Source organism: Aquarana catesbeiana, linkage group LG06 (genome assembly GCF_042186555.1).
Source record: "Aquarana catesbeiana isolate 2022-GZ linkage group LG06, ASM4218655v1, whole genome shotgun sequence".
Classification (NCBI taxonomy): Eukaryota; Metazoa; Chordata; class Amphibia; order Anura; family Ranidae; genus Aquarana; species Aquarana catesbeiana.
In genome coordinates, this window is record NC_133329.1 from 175,906,582 (window position 1) to 175,924,597 (window position 18,016).

The 18,016-nt window shown below is 50.2% G+C and overlaps 1 protein-coding gene across 1 annotated transcript in view; it reads right to left on the reverse strand.

Moving 5' to 3' along the window:
- Positions 1–18,016, reverse strand: part of BMERB1 (bMERB domain containing 1) — a 774,318-nt gene that overhangs the window by 297,506 nt on the left and 458,796 nt on the right. Inside the window, exon 2 of the mRNA XM_073591158.1 lies at positions 5,355–5,478. Coding sequence (XP_073447259.1) covers positions 5,355–5,478 — 124 coding nt within the window. The remainder of the gene's footprint in view (positions 1–5,354; positions 5,479–18,016) is intronic.

Genomic DNA, 18,016 nt, shown 5'->3' on the forward strand with positions numbered 1-18,016 from the left:
GGATGGACAGGGGAACAGTGGGATGGACAGGGGGACTGTGGGATGGACAGGGGGACAGGGGGATGGACAAGGGGACCGACGGATGGACAGGGGGACCGAGGGATGGACAGGGGGACCGAGGGACGGACAGGGGGACAGAGGGATGGACAGGGGGACAGTGGGATGGACATGGAGACAGTGGGATGGACAGAGGGATGGACTGAGGGATGGACAGAGGGATGGACAGGGGAATGGACAAGGGGACCGTGGGATGGACAAGGGGACAGAGGGATGGACAGGGGGACCGTGGGATGGACAGGGGGACCGAGGGATGGACAGGGGGACCGTGGGATGGACAGGGGGACCATGGGATGGACAGGGGGACCGTGGGATGGACAGGGGGACAGGGGGATGGACAAGGGGACCGACGGATGGACAGGGGGACCGAGGGATGGACAGGGGAACTGAGGGACGGACAGGGGGACAGAGGGATGGACAGGGGGACAGTGGGATGGACATGGAGACAGTGGGATGGACATGGAGACAGTGGGATGGACATGAAGACAGTGGGGTGGACAAGGGGACAGTGGGATGGACAGGGGGACAGTGGGATGGACAGGGGGACAGTGGGATGGACAGGGGGACCGAGGGATGGACAGGGGGACAGTCGGGTGGACAGGGGGACAGTCGGGGGGACAGAGGGATGGACAGGGGGACAGTGGGATGGACAGGGGGACAGTGGGATGGACAGGGGGACAGAGGTATGGACAGAGGGATGGACAGAGGGATGGACAGAGGGACAGAGGGATGGACAGGGAGACCGTGGGATGGACAGAGGGATGGACAGAGGGATGGACAGGGGGGACCGTGGGATGGACAGGGGGACAGTCGGGTGGACAGGGGGACAGTCGGGTGGACAGAGGGATGGACAGGGGGACAGAGGGACAGTGGGATGGACAGATGGACAGGGGGACAGTGGGATGGACAAGGGGACAGTGGGATGGACAGGGGGACAGTGGGATGGACAGGGGGACAGTGGGATGGACAGGGGGACAGTGGGATGGACAAGGGGACAGTAGGATGGACAGGGGGACAGTGGAATGGACAGGGGGACAGTGGAATGGACAGGGGGACAGTGGGCGGGACAGGGGGACGGACAGGGGGACTGACAGGGGGACAGAGGGATGGACAGGGGGACAGTGGGATGGACAGAGGGATGGACAGGGGGGACAGAGGGATGGACAGGGGGACAGTGGGATGGACAGGAGGATGGACAGGGGGATGGACAGGGGGACAGAGGGATGGACAGGGGGACAGAGGGATGGACAGTGGGATGAACAGGGGGACAGAGGGATGGACAGGGGGACAGTGGGATGGACAGGGGGACAGAGGGATGGACAGGGGGGCAGAGGGATGGACAGGGGGACCGTGGGATGGACAGGGGGACCGTGGGATGGACAGGGGGACCGAGGGATGGACAGGGGGACCGAGGGATGGACAGGGGGACAGTCGGGGGGACAGAGGGATGGACAAGGGGACAGAGGGTTGGACAGGGGGACAGAGGGATGGACAGAGGGACAGTGGGATGGACAGATGGACAGGGGGACAGTGGGATGGACAAGGGGACAGTGGGATGGACAGGGGGACCGTGGGATGGACAGGGGGACCGTGGGATGGACAAGGGGACAGTGGGATGGACAGGGGGACAGTGGGATGGACAGGGGGACAGTGGGATGGACAGGGGGACAGTGGGATGGACAGGGGGATGGACAGGGGGACGGACAGGGGGATGGACAGGGGGACAGAGGGATGGACAGGGGGCAGAGGGATGGACAGGGGGACCGTGGGATGGACAGGGGGACCGAGGGATGGACAGGGGGACCGTGGGATGGACAGGGGGACCGTGGGATGGACAGGGGGACAGTGGGATAGACAGGGGGACCGTGGGATGGACAGGGGGACAGGGGGATGGACAAGGGGACCGACGGATGGACAGGGGGACCGAGGGATGGACAGGGGAACTGAGGGACGGACAGGGGGACAGAGGGATGGACAGGGGGACAGTGGGATGGACATGGAGACAGTGGGATGGACATGGAGACAGTGGGATGGACATGAAGACAGTGGGGTGGACAAGGGGACAGTGGGATGGACAGGGGGACAGTGGGATGGACAGGGGGACAGTGGGATGGACAGGGGGACCGAGGGATGGACAGGGGGACAGTCGGGTGGACAGGGGGACAGTCGGGGGGACAGAGGGATGGACAGGGGGACAGTGGGATGGACAGGGGGACAGTGGGATGGACAGGGGGACAGTGGGATGGACAGGGGGATGGACAGGGGGACGGACAGGGGGATGGACAGGGGGACAGAGGGATGGACAGGGGGCAGAGGGATGGACAGGGGGACAGTGGGATGGACAGGGGGACAGTGGGATGGACAGGGGGACAGAGGGATGGACAGGGGGGACAGAGGGATGGACAGAGGGATGGACAGGGGGATGGACAGGGGGACAGTGGGATGGACAGGGGGACAGTGGAATGGACAGAGGGATGGACAGGGGGACCGTGGGATGGACAAGGGGACCGTGGGATGGACAAGGGGACAAAGGGATGGACAGGGGGACCGTGGGATGGACAGGGGGACCGAGGGATGGACAGGGGGACCGAGGGATGGACAGGGGGACCGAGGAATGGACGGGGGGACAGAGGGATGGACAGGGGGACAGTGGGCTGGACAGAGGGATGGACAGGGGGATGGACAGAGGGATGGACAGAGGGATGGACAGGGGGATGGACAAGGGGACCGTGGGATGGACAAGGGGACAGAGGGATGGACAGGGGGACCATGGGATGGACAGGGGGACCGGGGGATGGACAGGGGGACCGTGGGATGGACAGGGGGACCGTGGGATGGACAGGGGGACCGTGGGATGGACAGGGGGACAGTGGGATGGACAGGGGGACAGAGGGACAGGGGGATGGACAGAGGGATGGACAGAGGGATGGACAGGGGGATGGACAGGGGGACCGTGGGATGGACAAGGGGACAGAGGGATGGACAGGGGGACCATGGGATGGACAGGGGGACCGAGGGATGGACAGGGGGACCGTGGGATGGACAGGGGGACCGTGGGATGGACAGGGGGACCGTGGGATGGACAGGGGGACAGTGGGATGGACAGGGGGACAGAGGGATGGACAGGGGGACAGATGGATGGACAGGGGGATGGACAGAGGGGTGGGATGGACAGAGGGATGGACAAGGGGATGGACAGAGGGATGGACAGGGGGATGGACAGAGGAATGGACAGAGGGATGGACAGAGGGATGGACAGAGGGATGGACAGTGGGATGGACAGTGGGATGGACAGAGGGATGGACTGAGGGATGGACAGAGGGATGGACAGGGGAATGGACAAGGGGACCGTGGGATGGACAAGGGGACAGAGGGATGGACAGGGGGACCGTGGGATGGACAGGGGGACCGTGGGATGGACAGGGGGACAGAGGGATGGACAGGGGGACAGAGGGATGGACAAGGGGACCGAGGGATGGACAGGGGGACCGTGGGATGGACAGGGGGACCGTGGGATGGACAGGGGGACCATGGGATGGACAGGGGGACAGAGGGATAGACAAGGGGACCGAGGGATGGACAGGGGGACCGTGCGATGGACAGGGGGACCGTGGGATGGACAGGGGGACCGTGGGATGGACAGGGGGACAGTGGGATGGACAGGGGGACAGAGGGATGGACAGGGGGACAGAGGGATGGACAGGGGGACAGAGGGATGGACAGGGGGATGGACAGAGGGGTGGACAGAGGGATGGACAGAGGGATGGACAGGGGGATGGACAGAGGGATGGACAGAGGGATGGACAGAGGGATGGACAGGGGGATGGACAGGGGGATGGACAGGGGGATGGACAGAAGGATGGACAGTGGGATGGACAGTGGGATGGACAGAGGGATGGACAGAGGGATGGACAGGGGGATGGACAAGGGGACCGTGGGATGGACAAGGGGACAGAGGGATGGACAGGGGGACCGTGGGATGGACAGAGGGATGGACAGGAGGACCGAGGGATGGACAGGGGGACTGTGGGATGGAAAGGGGGAACGTGGGATGGACAGGGGGACCGTGGGATAGACAGGGGGACAGTGGGATGGACAGGGGGACAGAGGGATGGACAGGGGGACAGATGGATGGACAGGGGGATGGACAGGGGGATGGACAGGGGGATGGACAGGGGGATGGACAGGAGGATGGACAGTGGGATGGACAGTGGGATGGACTGAGGGATGGACAGAGGGGACAGTGGTAAGGGGAGTTTTTTCTACGGTGTAGAGTGATTGTAAGAATAAGGAAAGGTCTAACTTCATGACAATATGTGATGATAGGGTGTGTAACCTCTAAGTGTTTTCTTTTTTTTATATATATAACCGACTTGTTACTAGTTCCAATACTTGAAACATAAGAAATGTTAAAATGGATTTTGTATCTATTGAAAAAACTTGAATAAAAATATTGGAAAAGAGGGGACAGTGGGATGGACAGAGGGATGGACAGGCTCCCCAGGCTCAGCAATCAGCCATCAACCATCCTAATTCCTCCTCGGACCACAGCCTGCCTGCATAACAGGAAACCCCCCTTCTTCCCCCTTCTCCTGTCAGATGAGGAGCACTGCCGACTCACTCAGCTCTCTGCCTACAGCAGCTCTGCTCCCTCCCCAGCGGTCTATCTAGAAAACAGCCAGCAGCTCAGCAGTCATCATACCTTCATTGCTTCTGGGCTCTCTCTCTGCTCCACCCCTCTTCTTTCATCTTTCTCGCGCCAGATGCAGAGGCACCATGTGACACAGAGGCTTTTAAAAGGTAGCATCTCTGCACAGCATTCTGAATCAATCCGCCCCCCTCTCAGCCGGGACTAACTAAACATCAGCGGCTTATGCGGCTGTATCCCTCCTCTTCAAAAAGAGTCCCCAGCCAAGTAACAGGCAAGATTCATAGCAGGTACAATATTATTTAAAAAAAATAGTGTGAATTTTATGCCAATACCGCAGTGGAATTTTTGGGGGTGCTATGAGTGTCTTGAAAAATTTTGGGGGGGGCTTCAGCACACCCAAGCACCCACCTGGCGCCGCCCCTGATTGACAGATGACAAATGGACAGCAGTTCATCTGTTTTTTTTTAACGGAACAGCCAATGCCCAAATCCGTTGAAATGTAAGCAGAAACCGTCTATTTGGTATGCAAAAAATAGTGCTATCTTGGGCAGCACGAAGAGTCTATGATTAAAGTTCTATTTATAAACCAAGCAATTGTTTGCTAATTTTCCCATTTTAAAATATTGCCGTTTGAAATACTACTCACATGAATCTGAGTTCAGATTCCCGTCTCACTAAGACTTCTCGAAGCCGCTGGATTTTGGTCATTTCAAGTTCAATTTCCTCTGGCGTCATGGTTGTCTCAGCCATTGAAACAATATCAAGTTGATCTAAATATGCAAACAGAAACATAGACTTCAACAAATTATGCAATAAACTGATCAAAAATAAATGTTAATTTAAATGAAGAGACAATCACAATAAAGCTCTCAATTGTTACCATCTTCTTTTTAGACCATGTCCAGATTCTTTGGGTTTTAACAGCATTAGAAAGAAATATGAGGTTACAGGCTGTTTGTAAGTATTTAGCATGGTGACGAATATCTATCTGGTGTTTCAGTAGAAACTCTAATAAAATTCCCATTTTACGTTTCCTCTTATAAAAGAAATGTATACATTTTTGAATTCCCTCTAAATATAACCATGCATAGTTTTATAATGTACCTATGCTTTCCTACATGTCACAGGGTGAAATTCATATATATATGTGTAAAATTCAAAGTACTAACCATAATTTACAAAGCCATCCACAACTCTGCCCCCAGCTACATCACTAAGCTAGTCTCAAAATACCAACCAAGCAGCTCTCTTCGGTCCTCCCAATACCTCCTGCTCTCTAGCTCCCTTGTCACCTCTTCCCATGCTCGCCTCCAGGATTTCTCCAGAGCTTGTCCCATCCTTTGGAATTCCCTGCCCCAGTCTGTCTGACTAGCTCCTACTCTATCCACTTTCAGGCACCCCACATAGAAAGGAAGAGGAGAGGAGGAAGTAGAATTGTAAATGACACTGAAGGTGCAGTGGGATAGGTAGGATGAGAGCCAACAAAGAGCACAGTCATGGAGACCAAAGGAGTAAAGCTTCTTTGAGGAGGAGGGGGTGGTGAACCGTATTAAAGGTACTCGAAAGGTGCAGAAGTAGTAGTACAGAATAGTGTCTATTGGTTTTTGCTGTTCGTAAATCGTTTGAGCTTTAGGAGAGCAGTTTCTATGGAGTGTTGAGGGCGAAATCCAGACAGAAGGGGATTAAGAAGGTTATTGTTATTGAGGAGTTCAAGATGTTTGGAGGAAAAGGGGAGCAAGGAGATGGGGCGTAGGTTGTTAAGATCGGTGGGGTCCAAGGAATGTTTTTAAGTATGGGGTGACATAGTGCATGTTTAAGAGAGTCGGGGAAAATGCCAGAAGAGAGAGAGAGAGAGATTGAAAATGTGTGTTAGAGAGTGTAGGATAGTGTCAGAGGGTGACTGCAGTATTTTTGAGGGAACAGGGTCCAGGGGACAGGTGGTTAGGTGGCATTAGAAATAAGTTTAGCAACCTTGTCTATAGTAGCAGGGTTGAATAAGGGAAGTGTTGATTGTACCTATGGACATGAGGTGTTAAGTAGGGTGATATTTGTAGAGTGGAGATTTCAGCATGAATTGAATCAATTTTATTTTTGAAATGATTGGTGATCTCCTGGGTAGTGAGTGAGTTAGTGGGTGGAGGCAGTGGAGGATGAAGTAGAGAGTTAAAGCTAGAGAAGAATTGAAAGGGACTGGATGAGAAGGTGTAAATGAGAGTAGGTCTGCTTGGCAGTGTGGAGGCAACAATTGCATTTTTGAAGGGCAGATTTATATTGATGGAAGTCTGTGAGACTTATGACCTGTACACACGGTCGGATTTTCAGACGGAAAATGTGCGATCGGAGCTTGTTGTCAGAAATTCCGACCGTGTGTGGCTCCATTGGACTTTTTCCATCGGATTTTCCGACACACAAAGTTTGAGAGCAGGCTATAAAATTTTCCGACAACAAAATCCAATCCGACCGTGTGTGGACAATGCCGACGCACAAAGTGCCACGTATGCTCAGAATAAATTCCGAGACGGAACTGCTCGGTCTGGTAAAATTAGCGTTCTGAATGGATATAGCACTTTCGTCATGCTGCAATGTTTTAAATCGTTTAATGCAGCGCACTCTCTTCTTCTTTATAATGCTAGAAGAATGAAGTAGTTTTGCTGCTCATATTCACACAGAGTTCTCACAAACTTATTTCTTTATTAATTCTCGTGATTTCATCAATATAATATTTTTATTTGTCACATCTGCCAAAAAAATAATATTTTTGGGATGTTTTTAGATTACATTTTTTTATGGATTTTTTAAAATCCTGTTCTTGTGTTTTATTCTTATTTTTTTTTTTACTCCAGAATAGTTTGGTGTGTGTTTTGTGTGTCAAATTACCACAACATGATTATTATCTTGTATTATTTAATCTCAAGGAGATTGCTTGGTGTTGGTGTCTCTTGTTAATTTGACATTGTATTTTTGAAATGTACCTGCCTCCTCACAAACAAACTGTCCTTTTTGAAGGAAAACACACATAGGCGTGTATAATAAATCAAACCAAAAATTTATTAAGTACTCATAACCAAAAGGAAGAGGCAGGCAACGCTGGAGAAACAGCAGAAATTGGCAAAGCCTTTGGCCTCCAGGGCACACATCAATTATTTCCATGCAAAATTGGTGGCCTGAGGAATCCATATCTAAGGGAGTTCAATCTGGTCCAGAAGTCCAAGAGATCATGAACAGCAGCAGATGACATACATGCCCCCAGGCTGTGGTCATACAAGAGCCTGCATCTTTTGTCAGACTAGACTGAACCCAGGCCATCACTCTCTGGTCTTCCTTCCATGCTTCCTTCCACACTGTGTCTGTGGTGGTGGAGTTGTGGCAGGAGGAGGAGGAGGATGGTCCCACTCACTCAGGTTGGTATTGGGTGTGATTTTGCCCCTCAACCCCTTATTTAATGTTTGATAAATGAGTTCCTCACACATGAGGTGTTGGCCCTCCTGCATGTCCTGCAGTTTGGTGGCAGCCATGGAGGCAAAGGCCTCTTCGAGAGTGGGGAAGGCTCTGAGGGACACAGAAGCCTCCTGAATCAGCCTGAGTGCTGAATCCTGCACGTTACTCCCCTTCCTGGGTCTTTTGTTTGTAAGGCGGACCTGCGATTCTGTCAGGCTCCTACTGGGACCGGCCTTCTCTTGGCTGCCACGTAGCCCCGCCTCCTCCTGGCTGCCACATTCCACAGCCTCCTCCTGTGTGCCACATTCCACAGCCTCCTCCTGGCTGAGGTCTTCCTGTGTATGAAAAAGGGACAAAGTTTTAGTTTTTTCTTCATCACACACAATTTTCATCTCATGACTGTTGCAAATTGAATGTTAAATATAACAGACTATCATTCTGAGGCCAGCATTTTTCATTCTTGTCCCAATTATTTTTGCCCATTACTGTCTATTGATATGTAAAACACTTTATTAAATCAGCAATTAGTGATCAATAACAACATCTAGTAAACATTATTTATTTATTGACCAGAAATCTGTAGAAGAATGCTATACCTGGCTCCAGCTGGGCTCCTCCACTTCTTCCTGGCTGGAAGTCCCAGGCTGGACATCGGAAGCCTCAGCTGGGGTGGAAGATAGGGTGGAAGGAAGAGTGGAAGGAAGAGTGGAGAGGGATTCCCTGACTTCAGTCTGGTCTGACAGAAAACAAAGTCTCTCATAGTTCCACAGCCTGGGGACATAAACGTCATCTGCTGCTGCTCCTGATCTCTGGGAATCCTGGACCTTCTTGCGCTCCCTAAGATAAGTGCTCCTCAGGCCACCAATTTTGGCTTTTAAATAGGGGATGGTTGCCGTGGGGACCACTGGCTTCACCAACTCCAGCAGTTTCTCCAGCGCTGCCTGCCTCTTTTGTTTATGATTATAATGTGGATTCTTCACCTGCCACAGACAGGGCAGCTCCCTGTACTTGTCTATGAACAGGGGGAGGAAGTTGTGGTCATTGAAGCCATCCATTTTATCTGCAATACACAAGACAAACCCTAATGTCAGGCTAAAGTCTCCTAATCTTGTCCCAATATAGGCCTCAATCTATAAGCAGTATAGGCCCAAGTTTAAATGTTACCTTCGTTATCACGATCGGCACTTCCGATACTCCTTCCTCCGCTCACAGATAGTGACGCGCTACGCAAGCGTGTTACGCTTTATATACCCTGCGCATGCGTGAAACTCCGCCCGCCCCTGACGTTATTTCTAATCTATTCCTCGCCCCTTCTCGTTCTGCACAGTGGGGAAGAGCACATGGCGGAGACACAATAGGTGCGTGCTAATTACAGCAACGAGGAGGAGGAGGAAAGCCCGGAGCCAGAAACATCCCGATCCCGCAGGAGACGATTTAAGGCATCAAATATGTCCTTTGTAGAGATGGTGGAGATGGTCGACATACTGAAGAGGGCCGACTATGACGGGAAATATAAACCTTACCCCAACCCCAATGTCAGAAAGGCCAAGATCATGGCGAAAGTTGTGAATAGTCTGCACAGAAATTTTGGGGTACGTCGATCCAAGGATCAACTCAGGAAGCAGTGGTCGGACCTCAAATTAAGGGAGCACGATCAGTATAGAAGGATCAGGAGAGTGCTGCAAAAAAGTAAGTAGTTGTCCTGTGTTCCTATTCGTTATTTTTATAAAACGTTCGTGCTGCTCCATGTGCTTTCCTTTACTGTTGTACAGTTTTTAAAATGGCAACTTTCATGTACATGGACACATTATTCGTTCGTAGGAAACATTGTTCGTTCGGCCTCTAAAACATCATGTTTTGTCCAGATGCAGTTCAATACATTTTTTCTGGCCTACTTCTCTTAAAATAATTTTGGTGTCTAGATGGGTTTGTAACTACAATGAAATGCAAACTAGATTCTGTGAAAGGAGAGGACACTCAGCAGCTGTTTACACATCATCTGGACACTGGAGCACTAGTGTGGGACACAAGAACACCCTTTTTATTAGGGGGCCCCACACAGGTGCTCCAGTGTATACTATAGGGGTGTCTCCATCTGTGAAGCTTGTACAAAACAGGTACGTTTTCTAGCTTGACATAGGAAAACAATATTTCTTGATCTTGGAACTCTGCCAAAATAGACAATTGTACCCCACTTCCAAGCAATGTTTCATATTTCTATTTCTTCCATAAAATATCTGTGTGCTAAGTATACCTTTTTTTTGTTTACATAGGGGAGAAAAGACTTGGAGGACACCTCATCAGAGGAGACAACAGACCCCCCACCTCATGAGGAAGTGGAAATGCCACAAAGCCAAGCAGAGGAGGAGGAGGGACACGTGGTGGAAATTGTCACCACAACAGGTGAGTGTCTTTGACCACAGGTTCAGGTAAGAGATGGATGCCTGCATATTTGTAATACATGGTGTGTTTTTTGTTTCTATATTTTTAGGTGATCGTGATGTTGTGGATGAAGGTAATTTCACCAGTGAAAGTGCCCAGATCCTAATTGGGGAGATCATGGGGTGTAATAGGGACTTGGAAAACATCAAGCAAAACATCAATGATGTTCAAAACAAAATGAAGAACATTGATGTTTTAGGGAGAGTTTAAAATCTCTTGAAATCCAGAATTATTTCAGTTTTTTGGTCCGGAGAATTTTTTGTACTTTTTTTGACATATTCTCGAAAAGCCACATTTTGAAGATGCACACAGTGTGTCAACATGTGCTATCTGCCATCACAGGAGATCAATGTATGCGTTTTGGGGGTGCAACACCTTCCTCAATAATAAAGTAGCTGAGAGGAAGGGGTTTAACCCACAACACACGTCCCTTGATCCCCCATGGCAGCTAGCACATGTTGACATTCTGCAATTTGTGTGCATCTTCAAAATTTGGCTTTTCCAGGGGTGACTTTACCCCATCTAAACGCAATATCAAACACAGTTTATAAATACTCATGTCTGATATTGCCTTCAATTTCTACAAAAGTTGAACTTTGTAAGTTCCAGATTTGTGTATTTCTTCCTGGTTTTAAACATGCCTGTTTTACCCTAAAAGGACATTTCTACTTTTATTAATGTGACCTAAAAATTTGTTATACAACAAACATGTTGGTTTGTTTTAAAAACCTTTTATAAATGCACATGTGATTGTGCTTGTATTAAAAAGATTGATAATCAACAATGTGTGACTTCTTCTTTCAATGCTCAAAAACTTTTTTGTGGTAAAATTGGTGTTTTCTGTGACAATGGGGGTTATTTCCTAAGGGCAAATCCACTTTGCACTACAAGTGCAGTCTCAAGTGCACTTGTAGTGCAAAGTATCTTTGCCTTTAGTAAAGAACACCCAACAGTGCTTTATAATTTTACACAATCACGCCATTTTCACGACTCCCCAAATTTCAGTCATGGTCAGCTAAAAGAAACACAAGCAGTAAATGTAAGCAAATATTTGTTCAGTTTAAAATATTTTTTTATTTAAAAAATGTCTCAGACTTTGGCATATTGATGGCCCCCCTACCTGCAAAGTATTCCATGTATCTTAGGCGGACCTCGCGGGCACTCAGGGGGGGCAAGCCAGGACGGCCAGCTTCAAGCGCCGTCAGGGTTGGTTCATTGAGATTAATAACTCTGGCTTCAAGCCCAACTGAGCCAGCATAGTTCACAGAATTTCTCCTTAAAAAGTTATGGAGAACACAGCAAGCCAGGATGATGTGACTGAGTTTATACTCCACCATGTGTATCGGAGTAAGAAATAGGCTGAACGAGCCGGTAATTAAAAACCCTCCGGTCTGGGGTGAGGGTCCTCATAGGGAATGGCTACATAAGATGGTCCCCCAGCGCAAACGCTTCATCCGCAATGAAGACGAATGGAAGTCCTTCCGCATTGTCTTCTGGAGGTGGCAAGTTCAAGCTGCCATTCTGGAGACGCCTGTAGAACTCCGTGTGGGTGATGACTCCACCATCTGACATCCGGCCATTCTTCCCCACGTCCACATACAGAAACTCGTAAGTAGCCGACACCACCGCCAACATCACAATACTATTGAATCCCTTGTAGTTGTAATAGTATGACCCCGAGTTGGGCGGTAGGATGATGTGGACGTGTATCCCATTAATTGCCCCTCCGCAGTTAGGAAAGTCCCACCGCTGGGCAAAGTGAGAGGCCACAGTCTGCCATTCCTGTGGCGTGGAAGGAAACTGTGGAGTCAAACAAGAAAAATAAATTAATCATTTTGCACATAAACATGGAAAGCAGATTAGACACAAACATTCTTGGCCAACATCAGTATAACATTTATTTTAGGGAGTATTTAAAGACAAAGGTATAAGGTCCACCTATCAGATTCCCCCCCCCCCCATGGGCCATTTAAAAAAATGTATGGGGGGGAGATGTTTTGGACAGGTAACCCTCTTCACTTCATTGAGAGATAATTGCATAAATAATGTGTATTACTTTGGCCAGCCCCTCCTTACTTTACACTATTGGCAGACCACTGGACAGGTAAGAAGTGTCATAATACAAAGATATAAATACACACTGTACACATTTTAGCACACTTTTACATTCTGCTATTACCTATCAAGATAATAACAGGATACAAAAACTTTAAATAGTACCATTTGAAAGTATTCAGGCAGGCCCTTGCACTACATGCTTTGGGGAATTCATCCGTAAATCTGCCCACAAAAGAGGTGGGTATAGTGTGTATGGGTTTGGCAAAGTCAGCAGATAGAGGATTGGTATCAGCTGAGTTAGCAGTTGGGGGAGGGAGGGTTCAAAATGATTTTGGGACCCCCAAAAAAGCCTCTGGCACTCTACCTGAATTTCAAGCACACATCACAATTTTCAACATTTCAGGGGGTATTTAGGGTAAAGCACTACTATGGAGCTGACAAAATACATTGTTAATTGAGTAGACGAGGTGGATATAGGGCCAGGAGAGCATGCTGGGGAGGTTCGTGAAGGCAAATATGTATGAAGAACAAAAAAAATTACATAAAAATCCAGCATGCATGAGGACAAAGGGGACATTCACAGCACATTACAATCATGGTAATTAGGAAATAAGGAAAGAAATACAATACATTAGCAAACATTAAATACAATAAAATGTGATGTTAAAGGATAAAAATCTTACCTTAATATACTCCTTCTGCAGGACAGGCAGAACAGGTCCCTGGGATAATGATCCCCAGAGCCTGGGGGGAGATGCCTGTCGAGAACTTGAGGTCCTGCAGACTTCTCCCCATCACCAAGTACCGCAGGGTGGCGACTAACCTCTGCTCCGGAGTGATGGCTTGCCTCATGCAGGTGTCCTGCCTGCTGATATAAGGGGTCAGCAAAGCCAACAAACAGTGAAATACGGGGTCCGTCATCCGGAGAAAGTTCCTGAAATAGTCAGGATTATTCTCACGGAGCAAAGGCATGTGACAGAACTGGTCACGCTGGAGCAACCAATTCTTAGTCCATGAACTCCTCCCCACCCTGTCCATGGACTGGGCTTGTGTCAAAGTAAGAACCCCAACACCAAGCCCCGCACAGCACGAACTCCATGATGAGTACGTATACGTAACATGGCTAGAAAACGGTCGGCTGCTCAGAACAAAGTAACAGAACGCACTGAAGAACAGCAAGGCCTGTGAAGAGCGACCTGAAAATCAGTAACAAATGAACAAGAACACAATGACAAGTCAATGGGAACTCGCTGCACGCACTGAAGAAAAGATGCAAACCCACAAGCACAAACTGAACAGTAGAAATACGATCTGAAAACCACGCGCGAATCGTCTCTCACCAAACTTTTACTAACACGAGATTAGCAAAAGGAGCCCAAAGCGTGCCGCGCTTGGTTCTGAACTGCCCTTTTATAGCCTTGTCGTACGTGACCACGTTCTTGGCGTTCGGAAATTCCGACAACTTTGCGACCGTGTGTATGCAAAACAAGTTTGAGCCAACATCTGTCGGAAAAAATCCATGGATTTTGTTGTCGGAATGTCCGATCAATGTCCGACCGTGTGTACGGGGCATTAGTCTTATGCCACAGACGCTTAAGAGCAGGGCCATATTTTTTGAGACTTTTGGTGTCATCTGTTTGCTAGGGTTGTAGGGGTTGGGGTCTGATACGGTGTGTAGTGAGGGCAGGGCCGCCACCATGGGGGTACAGCCCACACTCGTGTATGGGGCCCAGGCATCCCAAGGTCCCTGGATGCCCCGAGCGGCTCGGGCCCCCAAGGTATTTCCACCTGCTGCCTGAAGGCTGGATGTTGACAGTCAGGGTAGGGACTAGTTTCCGCCCACCTCCCCCGTCGCTAATCGCTGCAGAAGTGCATCCCAAGGCGTCTAATCAGCGGCACCTGTGAGGAGTGAGCTTGGCATTGCCCTGGCAACCAGTGTGGCGGAGTGGCCAAAAGTATAGAGGGTCTCACTGCCATGGGACAGTTTCTTGTGACCGGGAACAGGACTGAAACGGGGGGGCACTGCTGGTCTCATCCGATCTTCTCCTCCCCCGAGCGCCTGATCTCCTTCACATCACAAGTGGTAGAGCTGCAGACGTTGATGAAATCAGGCGGCAGGAGGAGAAGACAGAGATTGCTTACATGCCATGGAGCTCATTCCTGCAGCAGATGGAGGAGATGGGAAGCGGAGTGCTGGGGAGGGATCAGAGTTGATTGCCAGGAAGAGTTCTCCCTAACACACCCCTCCAGTCATCAGCATACAATGACAAGGCTCCTTTTTACCCCTTTTCTGCATCAATGTCCCGACTTTTCATGTGGGTCTGCTAATTATAGAATCTGTCCTGTTATTGCTTTCTGTCTCTGGTCTTCATGCTCACATCTAATCTCCCTTCACTGTACTTGCTGCTATGCTTTTAATCTATGTGAGCCTTATTCAGTATTTTGATCACTACAGTGTGCTGCACAGATATTCCAGCAATGATACAGAACCCCTAATATCAAGTCTGGATGACATCATTGTGATTGCCTAATGCCTAGTGGAGGGACTGTGGCTCTTATAGATTGCTGCATTTTACCAATTTTCCATGTTGGATATCAGCTTTTGCTACTAATACTTTCCGCTGATTTATCACTTGTTTCTGCTGCCGAGGCTCTAAAAAACAATAATAAAGAAAACATTTCACAGTTCACTGCCCTACTGACATGGTAAGGAGGTGGAGGACATGGGGTGGAGGAGGAGGACATGGGATGGAGGAGGAGGAGGAGACATGGGATGGAGGAGGAGGAGGAGGAGACATGGGATGGAAGAGGAGGTGGACACGGGATGGAGGAGGAGACACGGGATTGGAGGAGGACACAGGATGGAGGAGGAGGAGGACACGGGATGGAGGAGGAAGAGGAAACGGGATGGAGGAGGAGGAGGACAGGGGATGGAGGAGGAGGGGGTCATGGCATGGAGGAGGAGGAGGTCATGGGATGGAGAAGGAATACATGGGAAGGAGGAGGGGGGACATGGAACGGAGGAGATGGGACTGGAGGAGGAAGAGGACATGGGATGGAGGAGGACGTGGTATGGTGGAGGAGGGGGACATGGGATGGATGAGGAGAAATGGGATGGAGGAGGACATGGGATGGGGGAGATGAGACTGTAAGAGGAGGACATAGGATGGGGAGATGAGACTGAAGGAGGAGGAGGAAGAGGACATGGGAAGGATGAGGACATGGGATGGAGGGGATGGGACTGAAGGAGGAAGAAGACATGGGATGAGGGAAGAGGATGAGGACATGGAACGGAGGAGAAGAAGAAGGACATGCAATGGAGGAGACGGGAAACAAACTAGACAGTGGATGGACCTGCCCCTGGATCTTATGGGAAGAGCAAGTTTACTTAAAATGATCTACCTACCGAAACTGCTATATGAGGCCACAAAAATTCTGATGACTGCCCTGAGTGAGGGGGGCAAGCTCATCCAGGGTGGAGGACAGGGATCTACTTTAGATAGAAGTGACTAGATTGGGGCAGGGCAGGGGTAAGATTTTGTCATAAAGGTGATCAGTAGAAGATTAGAGAAGAAAAGGATTGAAGTGGTGAAGGTTTCTATGGGTAAATGTTAGTTGGTTGAAGGTAGAGGTGGTGGAAGACAGGGAGAGAGAGCGAAACAAATAGGGTGGTGATCAGATAGAGGAAAACGATTGTTGGAGAGGTTGCATGGGGTGCATAGGTAGGAGCAGGGCTTTTTTTCAGCCGGAACAGCGTTTCGGAACCTCTGGCAGCCCTCTTCTGTCCAACCTGTCATTTAATACTAAAGCCAGTAGCGGAAGGTTTCTGCACAGAATTTGTGCAGAGAGCAAACCTGGGAAAGTGTGTGTGTGTGCGTGTGTGTGTGTGTGGGGGGGGGTTAACAGAGAGGAGAGCTGGGGGAATTTGTAATGAGAGGAGAGCTGGGGGATTTGTGATGACAGGAGAGCTGGGGGATTTGTAATGAGAGGAGAGCTGGGGGGATTTGTGATGACAGGAGAGCTGGGGGATTTGTGGTGAGAGGAAAGCTGGGGGGGATTTGTAATGAAAGGAGAGCTGGGGATTTGTGATGACAGGAGAGCTGGGGGGATTTGTGATGAGAGGAAAGCTGGGGGGATTTGTGATGAGAGGAGAGCTTGGGGGGGGGGACTGTGATGAGAGGAGAGCTGGGGAGGATTTGTGATGAGAGGAGAGCTGGGGGGATTTGTGATGAGAGGAGAGCTTGGGGGGGGGGACTGTAATGAGAGGAGAGCTGGGGAGGATTTGTGATGAGAGGAGAGCTGGGGAGGATTTTTGATGAGAGGAGAGCTTGGAGGATTTGTGATGAGAGGAAAGCTTGTAGGGATTTGTAATGAGAGGAGAGCTGGGGGGATTTTTGATGAGAGGAGAGCTGGGGGGCTTTGTACAGCGAGGAGAGCTGAGGGTATTTGTGAAGAGGAGAGTGGGGGGGAGTGATGAGAGGAGAGCTAGGGGGATTTTAATGAGAGGACAGCTGGGGGGGATTTGTGATGAGAGGAGAGCTAGGGGGGATTTGTGATGAGAGACGAGCTAGGGGGGATTTGTGATGGGAAGAGAGCTGGGGGGGGATTTGTACAGAGAGTAGAGCTGGGGGGGATTTGTACAAAGAGGAGAGCTGGGGGGACTTGTACAGAGAGGAGAGCTGGGGGGATTTGTACAGAGAGGAGAGCTAGGGGGGATTGATGCAGAGAGGAGAGCTGGAGGGGATTTGTACAGAGAGGAGAGCTGGGGGGGTTGTGATGAGATGAGAGCTGATGATATTTGTGCAGACAGGAGAACTGGGGGGACTTGTGCAGAGAGGAGAGCTGGGAAAGTGTGTGGGGGATTTGTTTAGAGAGAACTGGGGGGGATTTTTCAGAGAGAACCGGGGTTGAATTTGTGCAGAAAGGAGAGCTAGTGGGGGGGGGGGGGTTGTAGAACTGAGGGGATTTTAGCAGAGAGGAGAACTGGGATGAGAACTGCAGAAGGCAGGTTGCGCAATGTTAGAGATGTGGAGAGGGGGGCAGGTTGTGCAGAGGAGAGAGCTGTGGGGGAAGCTGGGGGTTCAGAGGTGAAACATGAGGGTGGCAAAGGTAAATGCTGTGAATTGGGGTGAGCTTTAGATGGGAGTGGAGAAGGGGGCAGAGATAATGTGGATGGCGGTGCAGATGTGAGTTGTGAACTGGGGGTGTAAGCTGTGGTTGGAGGGGTGTAGAGGTGAGATGTTGACTGGGGGGCAAAGGTGAATTGTGGATAGGGGTGCAGAGTGAAGCAGTGTGGACAGGGGAAAGAAAAAGTGAGCTGTTGATGAGGGATGCAGAGGTAAGCAAAGAGGTGTGCAGAGGTAAGGATTT